This window comes from Lactuca virosa, chromosome 9 (assembly GCF_052849685.1).
Source record: "Lactuca virosa cultivar CGN04683 chromosome 9, Lactuca_virosa_CGN04683_v6, whole genome shotgun sequence".
In the NCBI taxonomy this organism is placed as follows: domain Eukaryota; kingdom Viridiplantae; phylum Streptophyta; class Magnoliopsida; order Asterales; family Asteraceae; genus Lactuca; species Lactuca virosa.
The window spans coordinates 59,862,125-59,876,634 of NC_136434.1; the positions used below are offsets into that span (position 1 = coordinate 59,862,125).

Below are 14,510 nucleotides of genomic sequence, written 5' to 3' on the forward strand. Positions count from 1 at the left end.
CTATGGTTTTTTTTAATAGAGTATTTTTTGATTAAAAATATTGTGTAGAGCAGTTTTTTGACAATTATTTTGTTAAAAAATATTTTTTGTAAATATAAAATAGTTTTTTAACAATTATTTTGATAAAATAATTTTTTGCTAAAATGTAGATTACTTTTTGAATTTGTTACTATTTTTTTTTGGTAAATTTGACTAATTTTTTTGGTAAAATTTACTACTTTTTTGCTAAATTTGACTACTTTTTTGTTAAACTTGACTACTATTTATTCCATTGTCTACTATTTTTTCTCAATGGAGCACTCGAAGGACAACGAGGTACGCCAATTTTTAATCAAAATTTTACCGTATTGTTGATTAGGAGTAATTTTTGTATATGGGGATAAATTTTTTTTTTTGAAAAGAACCAAAAAAAAAAAAATTAAAACCGTATGTTTCTTACGAAACCTACGGTGTACAAGTTCACACTGCACAATCTATGCATGGGGGACTGGTACACCGTACGATTTTAAATTTTTTTTTCGGTTTTTTTCAAAAAAAAAAAGTTATCCCCATATACAAAAACTACTCCTAAACAACAATACGGTAAATTTTTGATTAAAAATGGACGTACCTCGTTGTTCTTCGGGTGCTCCATTGAGAAAAAATAGTAGACAATGGAAGAAAAAATGAAAGGATAAGGTTGAGTGGGAGTGAATTATTAGATTAGATTAGAAGAGAAAACTATAAAAAAAAAATTGGGCTAATTACTAATCTAGCCAAATTAAAGGAGTAATTAACCATTTTTAGCCAAAATTAGGAATTATCCTAAAATAGCACCCGAAACCGTAGGTATTTAGAATCGTCTACTGTTTCGTGTTTAGTATAATTTTTTTTTTCATTTTGAAGATATAAAACCGTAGGTTTTTTAAAACCTACAGTTTTCTCTCTATAAAATACGGTTTCCCAAACCGTACGGTTTTGGGTTAAATCTACGTTTTTTTTAATGAAAACTACGGTTTTGGGTTGAAGTCTACGGTTTTTAGTTAAAAAGCTACGGTTTTTTTTTAATAGAGAGTACTTTTTTTAAGAATTATTTTGATTAAAAATATTGTGTAGAGTAGTTTTTTTACAATTATTTTGTTATAATTTTTTTTTGTAAAATATAAAATAGTTTTTTAACAATTATTTTGATAAAATAATTTTTTGCTAAAATGTAGATTACTTTTTTGAATTTGTTGACTATTTTTTTTGGTAAATTTGACTACTTTTTGGGTAAATTTGACTATTTTTTTTAGTAAAATTTACTAATTTTTTGCTAAATTTGACTACTTTTTTTTGTTAAACTTGACTACTATTTTTTTCCATTGTCTACTATTTTCTCTCAATGGAGCACCCGAAGAACAACGAGGTACGCCAATTTTTAATCAAAATTTTACCGTATTGTTGATTAGGAGTAGTTTTTGTATATGAGGATAACTATTTTTTTTTGAAAAAAACCGGAAAAAAAAATCAAAACCGGAGTTTTCTTACGAAACCTACGATGTACAAGTCCACACTGCACAATCTATGCATTGGGGACTGGTACATCGTAGGTTTCATAAGAAACCTACGATTTTAATTTTTTTTTTCGGTTTTTTTCAAAAAAAAGTTATCCCCATATACAAAAAAGTTATCCCCATATAAAATTTTTTCAATACGGTAAAATTTTGATTAAAAATGGACGTACCTCGTTGTTCTTCGGGTGCTCCATTGAGAGAAAATAATAGACAATGGAAGAAAAAATGAGAAAAAAGTAACTTAAACTGAAAAATAAGACATCATATACTATGTGCCACAAAACAGTAGACGAGTCACGAAAGAGTAGTCCATTGCGACGAAATAGTAGTTTTCAAAGGTTGACCGTAGTCAACCCTAACCTATCTACTATTTTGTGGGCTAGTTTTGACTAATGTTTTTTTTGGCTAATTTTTTTATAGGTAATTAGTATATTTGGGTAGATTAGTATTTTCCCCTAAAAAATTTATAAAATTTCAAACTTTGGGTGCAATCAGTAAGTTTACTATAAAAATGAAAAAAATGTGCTTAATATAACAAGTGGGTGATATACCCACAAATCAACAATCAATCTTGAGCATGAGACAACCACCACAACAATCACTTCGAAATTTGCACGGTCTACGAGACCCACGCACATGCGTTCTCAAAACCTCAAAAACAACCACATAATTTATTTTTATTCTATCGAGGGGTTATTACATATACATTACATATACATTATATAGAGAGGAGAAGCAAGCACGGACAAGTGCTATAAAGTATTATCATGCCAAATACCCAAAGCTTGACAGCCTGTAAATATTCAGACTCAAAAATGGGTTCGGAAGAGGAGCAATTCGCATACGCAATGCAACTGGTTACCTCCATGTCCCTCACCATGGTGCTGGTGAATGCAATGAAGCTCAAGATCTTCGAGACTATAGCAGAGGCAGGACCTGAAGCACGACTCTCGGCACATGAGATCGTATCCCGTTTGTCCATGACAAATCCGAGTGCCCACCAGATGGTCGATCGAATGCTTCGGTTGCTCGGTACTCATTCTGTTGTAACCTGCAATCAACAAGAACGTGAGTTTGGTCTGGTTCGAGTGTATGGACTCACCCCCGTTGCCAAATACTTTGTTCCAAACAAAGATGGGGTGTCCTTATGTGCTTTGATGGAGTTGCTTCAAGATAAAGTGTTTGTTGACAGTTGGTATGTTTAATCACACTAAACAGTTTATATCAAAACAATGGGAGAAGTTTCGGAATATATATATATATATATATATATATATATATATATATATATATATATATATATATATATATATATATATATATATAAAGAAAGTTCAATTGAGAAAAAAAAAGTTTGAGAATGGGAGAATCATTCTCAGCCACACATTTATTTTGCCGCAAAACACTTAGCGTACGGTCGGAAATGGATAACGGATAAACATGTGTTTTCCAACCAAACATGTTTCATTAAACTATGCTAATCATTACTTTAATATACACAAAAACATTTTTTTTTGTTTTTTTTTATTTTTAGAAAGCCATTTTTATCGAAAATTCTTTTAAATATATCAAAATTCATAATTTTTTATTCTCTATAAATAAACATCCATATTGATATAGTTTTAGCATAAAATAAAAAATTTATTTTTTTAGAGTTTCAGCTCTCGTTATTAATAAGTGAATAAAAATCTATCAGATTTTTATTACAATATATTCGTTATTCACTTATGAATAAAACGTATGCTTAACTTTTTTTTTATAGTTTAAATATCGTTCATATATGAATATGACACGTAATAAAGTTTTATTACTTAAAATATATTTTTTACATCATCTTTCGTCATATATTATATTTATATATGAATAAAACGTGTATTAATTGTCGTCATATTTTATATTCATATATGAATAAAATATTTATCAGATTTTTTTTACAGTTAATTTTGTTATTCATATATGAATAAGTAGTATAAATGATACTTAAACTGTAAAAAAAATTAATTATATATTTTTATTCATAAGTGAATAACGAATATACTGTAACAAAAATCTGATACATTTTTATTCACTTATGAATAACGATAGCTGAAAATATAAAAATAATAATTTTTTTATTTTATCTTAAAAGTATATCAATATGGATGTCTATTTGTAGAGAATAAAAATCATGAATTTTGGTATATTTAAAGTCATTTTTCGATAAAAATAGGTTTTTAAAAATTAAAAAAACGAAAATAATTATGTTTTTGTATATATTAAGGTAATGATTAGCATAGTTTAAGGAAACATTTTTTGTTGGAAACACATATGTATTCCTTATCCACTTTCGCTGGTACAACGGAGGCTTTTGCGGCAAAAATAAATGAGTGGCTGAGAATGATTCCTCAATTCTCAACCTTTTTTATTTTCTCAATTATATATATATATATATATATATATATATATATATATATATATATATATATATATGTTAAATTTTTATTTAGTTCAGTCACAGGTTTATAAAACTTTTTTTACCGAATTAGCGGATGAGGGTAACATGAGGATTAATACAGTGTGGGTTATGTAATCTATGAGCAAAATCTGACTAGGTGGAATCCGCTCAAATGGCTATAGATTAATTAGTTAAGTAAATCGAAATTTTTTTAAAGGATGCTCCATAAGTATCCTTGCTCACCTACATAAATTGTCAAATTATGGAAGGATATTCACATTATTTCACTTAAAAGGGTACACATACACGAAACAATTTAGGAGTACATATGAAATTATTTCTTTTTAATGATAAACGTTGAAGCGACATATGAAATTATTTCTTTTTAATGATAAACATTGAAGCGCCTCCAACTCTTGTTTTTTCTAAAAAAAAATACTATTAGCTTTTAATTATTATTATTGGACATGAAAACTTTTTTGAATGGTAAATACAATCCTTTGTAAACTCTAACTTTTTAATTCTTCTATATGCTTTGTCGATATTGGTAATTTATTTTATATCCTAGTTATATTTAGATATTAATTAATCATTTTATTTTGTTATTATTAGATCTATTTGCTTAAATATACAAAAAAAATTGAATATATTTTATAGAAATTTTCATCATAAAAAGTTTTTTTTTTTTTTTCAAAATGATACAAATACCTCCCAAAAAAAAACATAACATACGATTTTATCGTTCTTTTATATATTAAAATATTATTATCAACTAATGTTATTTGTAAAAAATATATAACACAGACTTAAAAGTAGAAAAAATAAAATCATGATTATAGTTTATAAAAGGTTAATGGTTGGTGTAAGTTTATAACAATAGTTTTTCGATCAAAATTAAAAGCTTTTGAGAGGTTGACCATTGCAAATGACTTTTATTAAGGTCTATAAACAAGATTAATGTTTTGCACCAGTGAATTGTACTCTGATTATTAGGGTGATGGACTTTTTTTTTTGTTTATTGAACAAGGTTTAAACTCAAAGATTCATTGTTAGAAGGAGGCGTTCCTTTTGATATGGTTCATGGAACACATGCATTTGAATATCCAGCATTAGATGCAAGGTTCAATGAGGTCTTCAACAATGCCATGACGAATCATACTACTATGGTGATGAACAAAATTCTAGAGTGCTACAATGGTTTTGAAAACCTCAAGCAAGTGGTTGATGTGGGAGGTGGTTTAGGAGTCAATCTCAAGATCATCATATCAAAATATCCCAGTATAAAAGGCATTAATTTTGATTTGCCACATGTGATTCAACATGCACCAGGCTATCCTGGTATGTTTAGTTTAGGCCTTCTTAACCTTTTAAAAATAAAGACGATCAATCTGGGAAAAAAATAATGGAACCTAAAGAAAAAAATCGGGTTAATTGAATTTCAAACCTAAAGCCAAATTTAAATAAAATCTAAAACCAAGAACCGTTCTGTTTTGGTTCTTTGATTTTTTTTGGTCCTAAACTTTTTTGACAACCTCATTTATTCATGTTTTTCTTATTGTAAATGTAGGTATAGAACATATTGGAGGAGATATGTTTGAAGAGGTTCCCCCAAGTGATGTCATCTTTATGAAGGTAATTTTTCACGAATATCCTTACAATTTGAATTGAATGTCTTTCTAATTGATGAAACATGAAATCTGGCATAGTGGATATTGCATGATTGGAGCGATGATCATTGTGAAAAGTTGCTAAAGAATTGCTACAAGGCATTGTCAAATGAGGGGAAGGTTATTGTAGTTGAGAGCATTCTTCCTTTTTTGTCCAACACAAGCTCTTCCAATAAAGTCACCACTCAAATAGATGCAATCATGATGACACAAAATCCAGGAGGAAAGGAGCGCACAGAGCATGAGTTTCTTGTGTTGGCTAAAAATGCAGGATTCACTGGAATAAAAATGGAATGCTTTGTTTGCAACCTTTGGGTCATGGAAATTTACAAGTAGAGTTTTCTATAATTATATGTGTTTTATATTTCATCATTAATGATATCTTCATTTATAAGTAATTACCTTAAATCCTAGATTAAAAGAGGTTTATTAGTGTGATATTTACCCACATGAGAAAAATGGATATGTTTATCCAATAAATAGGATTTAAAGTAAGCTTATATGACAAATTTCTCAAGGTTTTCAACAATGTTGGAGAGTTTGAGATCCATTATTGTAATTTGTCGAGAGAATGGATAAAGTTTTTATCGGATAGTTGACGTAGCTTAGATGTATTTTCCATAAATAGTTAAGATAGTAATTAGAAGAGAGAAGAAGTAGCTCATGTTCGAAAATAACTTTGTTAATGTGGGTTTTAGATACCAAAAGGTCATTGGCCTAGTAGTTGTATCAGGTGTTTGTAATGTTTCCTTCTCTTAAGGGGTAAAATTGGTCCATTAGTTTTAATGCCCTCGACAAGATTAAAAAAAAAATTATGCCCCTATATTTGTATCGTATGATTGATAAAAATGATACAACCATCAAGGTTTGGGTTTATGTCTTGACTTTGAAGTAGAAGTGATCTGAAAAATCAGAATCTAATTTTTAAAAACTAATATCAACAGTGCAAAAGTTATACCTTCTGAATCAGCACACAAAAATGATGCCCCTAACCTCCAGAAATATCTCAATAAGTGTATACTGATAGAGAAAAGTAAACATGAGTTAGAACACAAATATGAAGTTAAAGACATGAGCAGATGAACTCCAAAACTCTATAAAACACATAAAAATACCTCAAACCTTCGGACAAAATCCGAACTTTAGAGTTTAGATAATCAAGTACACCTCTTGAAACAAAGATACCAACACAAATTGATTAGAGAGAAGATTGGAAAGATAAGATATGACTGTTATAAATATCGAGAAATAAGAGCTAAGATTAATCAAATAGAAAAATACCTCTAAACGGCTGAAGCCAACTTTGAACTCCAATTCTGAAGTCTCGAACTCTTTTCTTCACCCTTCACTCTTTAGACTAAAAAGTCGGTAGCAACATTGTAGAAAACTTAAAAATTGGGACAGATTCACAGATTGTTCCAGAAATCGATTAAATGGGCATTAGTACAAAACTGACATTTGGCCATGCAAAAAGAAAAAAATTGTCACTATAGACATTTTATGACGTTTTTTATCATTCAATGTGAAAGGAAACGTCGCATCACTAATGAGAAGTTATGGTGACGTTTAATTTTAGTGACTATAACCCATAAAACTATTACTATAGGTAAAAACCGTTACCATAGGGTACCAACTTTTGTAGTTTTTTCAATCATTTTTTGATAACCGTCACCATAAACTATTTTCCCTCACAAGTTATTTTGTTTATTATGACTATTGCTGACTTTTAGTGACACATAACAGATTAAAACATGACCATAAACTACATTTAGTCGCAAGTTTTTTCGTTTTTCATGACTATTGTTGACTTTTAGTGACACATAATATATTAAACCGTGACCATAAACTACTATTAGTCACACGTTTTTTCGTTTGACAAGACTATTGTTGACTTTTAGTGATACGAAATATATTAAAATGTGGCCATAAACTACTATTCGTCACATGTTTTTTGTCATTTGTCATGGCTATTGTTGACTTTTAGTGACGTGTAATATATTAAGTCGTGACCATAAACTACTTTTAGTCACATGTTTGTTTTAATTTTTCATGACTATTATTGATTTTTAGTGACACATAATAGATTAAACGGTGACAATTGTTAACATTAAATCACATTATATTGTTTGTCATGACTATTGTTGAATAACTTAAAATCATTTATATGTCAAATATTGATCGATTAACATCATGTACGTTATTCAGATAAACAACTTTAATTAATAAACACATTATACAAATTATATAATACATTATAAATGTATAATACAATTACATACAATGGCGAAACTAACTAGTTGGTAGGGGTAGCACGTGCTACCCCTCATTTTCTACCCACACGTAATAAAATTTTGAATTTTTAGATATATATGTTTTATATATATTGGTCAGTACACCTGATAAAATATTTTATGATTATGTATACTAAATTAAAAGCCCAATTAAAAAACAAGTAGCCTACTGAATGAAGAAAATGACCCACTATATGAAAGTAGAAGGAAATGAATTGGGTTTTATATTTTTCTTTCTCTGCCCCAATGCCCCTATTTCACAGCACAATAAACCCCTATTTCACAGCAAAACAACCTCCGATAATACAACTACAACTTGGTGCCACTTCTTCTGTTTCTTCCATACTTACACCTAGTTTGACTTCTTTAGTTCTTTTTAAATAGCAAGAATGAAAAAAGTATTAGTTATTTATTTTAATTTTTAATGTTTTACTGTTTTTATTTTATTTGGTTGTTCATATTGAAAACCTAAAATTAACTAATTACTTGTTCACTTGTTATGTTGTTGGTGAATTTAGATTTAAATCTTAAATTATGATTTTTAAATCTTTAACCTTGTTTGTAGAGGCCTTTTCATTTGAAGAATTATCTTTCCTTTGGAAACATAATGAAAACTTTATAATGTTATTTCAAAAAATATTTCTAAAAATGAAAAATTGACATCTTCGAAGATTAAGAAAGAAATTGTTTAATGCTTTTCCAAGAGATAATCAAGGTCATTTGTGAAGTAATTGGTAAGGATATATTTTCTATATTAGTAGCCGAGTATAGTGAAATCGTAATTAAAAAAAATGTTATCTTATTATCTTTTATCGAGATTTTTTTTGTGCTACCCCTTATAAAAATTTCTAGTTCCGCCACTGATTACATACTAATATATTTAATTAATAAACATATTAGTACATTGTTATTATTGGTAAAAATAAAGTAAATGTACTAATTATATAAGTTAGTCTTACTGTTTTTTAGGTGTAGGAATTATATGAACAAGTTCAAAGGCATGTAGATATGCAAATAGAAATTCAACGAAGACAACTTAAATAGCAATTGGTGGGTTTTATGAGATAATTTAACAACTACTCGGTAATCCAAGAAAGATTATTATACACTAACCTTCACCATCAACCTTTTAAAGGGATTCTCTCCTGATCAAGAAAGATTGATTTAGTTTTTGACTTTTGATATGTCAAAATACACATGATTTATGATAAATATGTACCTAAATTCTAAAGAAAGATTACCTTGTTACATAGTGCTTCAAATCATGAACTTGTTCAACAGGTTCATATTGTACACCCTGCAAAAATTAGTACTCGGAAAGTCAACCTAACTTGTCAACAACACCAATTTGGTTAGCACGGAACTCTAGAAACAAATACTTTCAGAACTTGATATGCCAATTTGACTTTAAGAAATCAGAATTGTAGAAACAAATACTTTTATTTTGGGATGGATGAGTAAATGGCGATTTTACCCTTCTGAAATACATACATGCAACATCTAGACTACATAAGTGTTCTATATCTTGTTCATGTTCTTGTGTGTCTAATGCATCTAGATTCACCTTTGGTACTTTGGTCAATAACTTTGACTATACAGAAGGTGTTTAAAACAGTTTCCTTCTTTCAAAATACCGATAGAGTTGGTCACTTAAGCAACAAACAAATTTTATATTTTCAACTGGAATGGAGAAAAAAATCCTAAACAACATAATTCAAACAAAATCTCTTTCCCAAAAGACTTTCAAAGAATAAAAAAAGATGGAGGTTTATGAATCAGAGAAAACGTGTTACGGTCTAAGAAACGATGGTATAGAGTTTGGAATAATATTCAGCTTACTTATTCAATACGCCAAATGATACTTAATATAGGTTACAAAATTAGACCAAAGATAACAAACTAATCTAGAATGACGGGAATAACAAAGGAGTAATAGATAAAGTAATGACAACTAATAAACTATATCCCATACTCCCCCTTAAGATGGAGCGTGCAAGTCAATAACGCCCATCTTGCTAAGAAAAAAATTGAATTGAGCCGAACCAAGGCCTTTAGTGAGTAAATCAGCGACTTGTAACTTGCTATTAATCTTCAATGGCATTATTTCCTTAGAAAGAACACGCTCACGGATAAAAAACAGTCTATCTCCACGTGTTTCATCCTTTCATGAAACATAGGATTGTTGGCAATGTGTCGGGCTGCCTGATTGTCACAAAACAAATCTGTAGGAGAAGTGATGTTAACTTGTAAATCCTTTAAAAGCCAACGAATCCAAATAATTTCACTAACTATAGATGCCATAGCTCTATATTCCGCCTCTGCAGATGACCGTGAAACCACTACCTGCTTCTTCATCTTCCACGAAATAGGAGCCCTGCCAAGCATAATGAGATACCTGGTACGTGAGCACCTTGTGTAGGGGAAACCAAGCCAATCAGAGTCACAAAAGGCCGTCAACTGTGGGTGTCCATCTTTAGGTAAGAGCACTCTGTCACACCCCCGAACTAGACGTCGGAAACGTCCGAGGGCTCGCGTGACTTAAATTGAAATATCATCACAATGAATATACATGAAACATAACATAAACATCACCATGCATTAATACATTACAACTGACTTTGTTCACATCAAGTACATTGTATAAATATACATATCCATAGCATAAATTGTTTGAGAGTCACAAAACATAACATCCTAACTCACTTGGAAATTTTCTTCAGCTTATCTGTTACCTGAGAATACAAGTTATTTTGAAAACGGTCAACATATATAATGTTGGTGAGTTCATAAGCAGGTTTGATATGTAAATGTTTTGTATAGTTTGTAAAACCCAGAAAATCCGATATTTTCTGAAACGGCAATTGTTATTACAATAGGTGTGATGATCCATAAGTATATGCGTGAATGATTTCGAAACGTGAAAAAGTGATATGTTTCTCATAATGAATTCTTGTATTGAAAGTGCAAATGAATAATGTTGTTTCCCCGGAAAACCCGATGTTTTCCGATAAAATAGTATGTTCGTTTTGTATTATTGTATCGTCACAACGAATGAATATGATTTCCCATGATTACTTTGATGGTATTGGATCTCTATGTGAGTCGTTATAACCATGCATAAGAATGACTAGTTCGTCTGTCTTGGCATTCTTGCGAAAGCCGGTATTGAAATTAAGATTTTGTCACCCTAGACTGGCCGAGTCTAACTATAGCGAACAACTTAGGTGTGGGGGAGTCAGCCCTGTATAGATCTATACACAAACTCTCACTCTCCCTCCAGGAGACTCTGATTATAACTACAGACTACGATCGACACTCATTGGTGTCGCCCGTTATTACTCACTAAATCCAAATGAAATTGAATAACCTTGGTTAACGACCTGATTTTTGTTTACTTGAATAGAAGATAAGCCTAATAGACGAAGAGAAGAGGACTACGGGGGCCCACTAATCACGTATGTTATTAATGGCTGTCGAGTATGCGAAGGACTCGTTCGCCCATCACGCATATGATTTATTTGGACCTTACTAGCAATGCAAATGGGCCACTACGGCCCAATAGCATGTAAAAGCCATTGAGGGTCCATTAGGCATTTAATTGGGTCACCTGATGCCCAATAAACATGTGTATTTATGTTGGGCCCAAAAATCATGATATTGGGCCACAAAGGCCCAATAACACGAAAGAAGGTATTTGAGTCCAACCATCGAATCATTTATGTTTTGTCGAGTTTAAGTTCGTATTGTTGATATCTTTGTTGTCTACTAAATGTTTATTCACAACGTTTAAAAAGAAATGACTTAACGTTCGAATTATTACGAAGCTTTAGTTATATATATATATATATATATATATATATATATATATATATATATATATATATATATATTTCTAAAATCATGCATTATAAAATTAATATTTTTAACCCAAACATTTATAATTGTTTATTTGGCCCAAAAACATTTAGATTGATCAGTGTGGTCCCTTTTTCTATAAAAATGGCACTTTTAGTCCATTTTTATTAAAATTTACATTTTTGGTCCTTAAACTATTTTTCTTGACATTTTCCTCCCAAACTTTATTTGAATAGAAATTTTAGCCCAAAACTATTGCATTTGTCATTTCTAGCCTTTATTTGTAAAAAGTTTACATTTTTGGCCCGAATTCCGTAAGTTTTACCGTTTTGACCCCAAATTCAAAAACTTTGCAATTTTAGTCCAAATTTGGTAATAAACTCATTTTTAACCCCTGAAAAAGTTTATTTACATTTTAGACCCATAGTTTGTTAAATTTTCCAATTCAGCCCCTCAAAACCTTATTTTTTCGCAACTTTGGGCCCAAAACCCATTAGGCCCAATTTTAAGCCCATTAAGCTAAAATTTATGTTTTTGACGCTTGAAAAGTGTTATTTTCATAGAAATCAGCTTTTATACAAATAAACAACTTATAACCCTCATAAAACCGACTATTTACAATTTATACCCAATCTTTGTTATTTTTGCAAAAATGACACTTGTAAGGTTCTTTTGGTTTTGTTTTTCACCTTTTAAACTTAAGGACCCTTAGATCTATGATGTATGTTGTTTATTATGTTTTTGTTTATGATTCTTTCACCCTTCTTGCTACAGATCTCGAAATATCACAAGTATTACACATTATCACAACCAAAAACTAAGGAAATCACACATAAGATGCAAACACACATAGATCATCACATAGTACTTGTATTCTCCTCCCAAAAATAAGTAAAAACCAAAAACAAGGGGGTATGAACTCACCTTGGTTTGTGGTTTCGGTTTTGGAGAAGAAATGAAGATTTTTGGTCCTAGCAAGCCTCCTTGAGTTGATTTCTAAATTAAGAAGCTTCTAAGGAGTAGATTACGAAAATTGTATGAGTTAGGAAGAGGCTTTGATGAAATAAAGAAACTAGGTCATGGATCCAAACAAAAACTTCCAAAGATGATGATTCTTATGGAAGAACCTCCTTGAAATGTCCAAGATCTTGAAAATTTTGAGGAAGGAAGAAGATGTTTCTTGAGAGTGTTTGAAATGAAAGTTTGAAGATGTGTGTGTGTGTTTGGTGATTCTTGGACGAGAGGAAGAAAAGAAGGGAGGGGAGAGAAGAGATAAGTTGCATGGGAAAATGAGATGTCTTAGATGTATGTGATGCATTAAGCCTTGATACCCTTTGAGTAATAATGATGTGTCAAGGTTTAATAATTCAAATTAATCTTTTCTCTCTCTCTCTCTCTCTCTCTCTCTCTCTCTTTTTTGTGTTGGGCCGTGAACTTGGGCTAGGAGAAAGGATGAAGTAGCTTGGTCCAAATCCTTTCCTTGGTTCGAATTTATTAGGTCCATAAAGAAGTTTTCGGCCCATTGGGCCTTTAGGGTAGTTTACGGCCCATATTGTATAAAAGAATGAGTTTTATGGCCCATTAGGGCTTATTGGATTTGTTATGGCCCAACAAGGTTAATTAGGCTAGTTATGGCCCAATAAGGCTTATTGGAGAAGTTTATTCCATTTTAGGCCCAATATGGCCCAAAATGTCCATTCTTATGAAATTGGGTTGAATTAGAGCCCAATTAAGAGTTCTAAGTCCAAACTAGTCAAATTGGAGACTTATTGGGCCATTAGGCCCAAATAAGAATATCCTAGTCCACATTGGACTTAAACCGGGATTTTTAGGGTTTCCAATCTTTTGTTGACTATTTGAAGTGTTTGTATACAGTGTTTGATGGAATTTTGTTGTTATTGAATAAACATCATGTTTTCAAGTGATGGTTACAATTGTTGCCATTGATAATGCTTACATAAGGATAGAACTTCCTAGCCAAATTTGCTAGTTGTGACATCATCCCCCCGTTAGAGGGAATTTCGTCCCGAAATTCTTTTCGAATCTAGAATTGAGAATGCGAGAATAGGTGAGGGTACTTTTGCTTCATCTGGTCTTCGCGTTCCCGTGTGAATTCCGGTCCACGTTTCGCGTTCCACCGAACTTTCACAATCGGAATGCGACTTTGCTTAGTACGCTTCACTTCCCTGTCCATGATTTCAACTGGTTCCTCGATGAACAGGATATTCTCGTTGATTTCGATTTCTTCCAAAGGGATGACGAGAGTTTCGTCGGATAAGCACTTCTTCAAATTGGAGACATGGAACACGGGGTGTACACTGCTGAGCTCGGTAGGTAGCTGCAGTCTATAAGCCACTGGACCAATTCCGGCAAGAATCTCGAATGGTCCAATGTACCGTGGGTTTAGTTTTCCTCGTTTCCCGAAACGAATCATCCCTTTCCAGGGAGAGACCTTTAGCAACACCCGATCCTCGACTTGAAACTCCAAGGGCTTTCGCCGTTTATCAGTGTAGCTCTTCTGTCGGTCTCGTGATGCTTGAAGTCGAGCTCTAATTTGAACTATCTTCTCTGTCGTTTCGCGTATGATTTCTGTGGGTGTCATTGGGACTGCCCATCCTTCAATGGCTTTGATCTTAGAAGGGTCCACATGTATCCCTTCTTGACTGACAACATGACCCAAAAGTTTACGTTACGGAGCCAGAACTCACACTTAGAGAGTTTTGCGTAT

At 31.4% G+C, this 14,510-nt stretch overlaps 1 protein-coding gene across 1 annotated transcript; it reads left to right on the forward strand.

Moving 5' to 3' along the window:
• The first annotated feature begins 2,219 nt into the window (after positions 1-2,219).
• Positions 2,220-6,034, forward strand: LOC145138642 (cathecol O-methyltransferase 1-like). Its single transcript, XM_079072687.1, has 4 exons — positions 2,220-2,730; positions 4,997-5,307; positions 5,537-5,601; positions 5,676-6,034. Exons 1-4 carry the CDS (start codon positions 2,303-2,305, stop codon positions 5,970-5,972), a joined length of 1,101 nt encoding a protein of 366 aa, XP_078928813.1. The 5' UTR covers positions 2,220-2,302; the 3' UTR covers positions 5,973-6,034.
• Positions 6,035-14,510: the final 8,476 nt, after the last annotated feature.

Coding starts and splice junctions, on each gene's coding strand:
- LOC145138642 (XM_079072687.1), top strand. CDS start 2,303: ATGCCAAATACCCAAAGCTTGACAGCCTGTAAATATTCAGACTCAAAA. Junction 5,308..5,536: donor ACATGCACCAGGCTATCCTG/GTATGTTTAGTT, acceptor TTGTAAATGTAG/GTATAGAACATATTGGAGGA. Junction 5,602..5,675: donor GTGATGTCATCTTTATGAAG/GTAATTTTTCAC, acceptor AATCTGGCATAG/TGGATATTGCATGATTGGAG.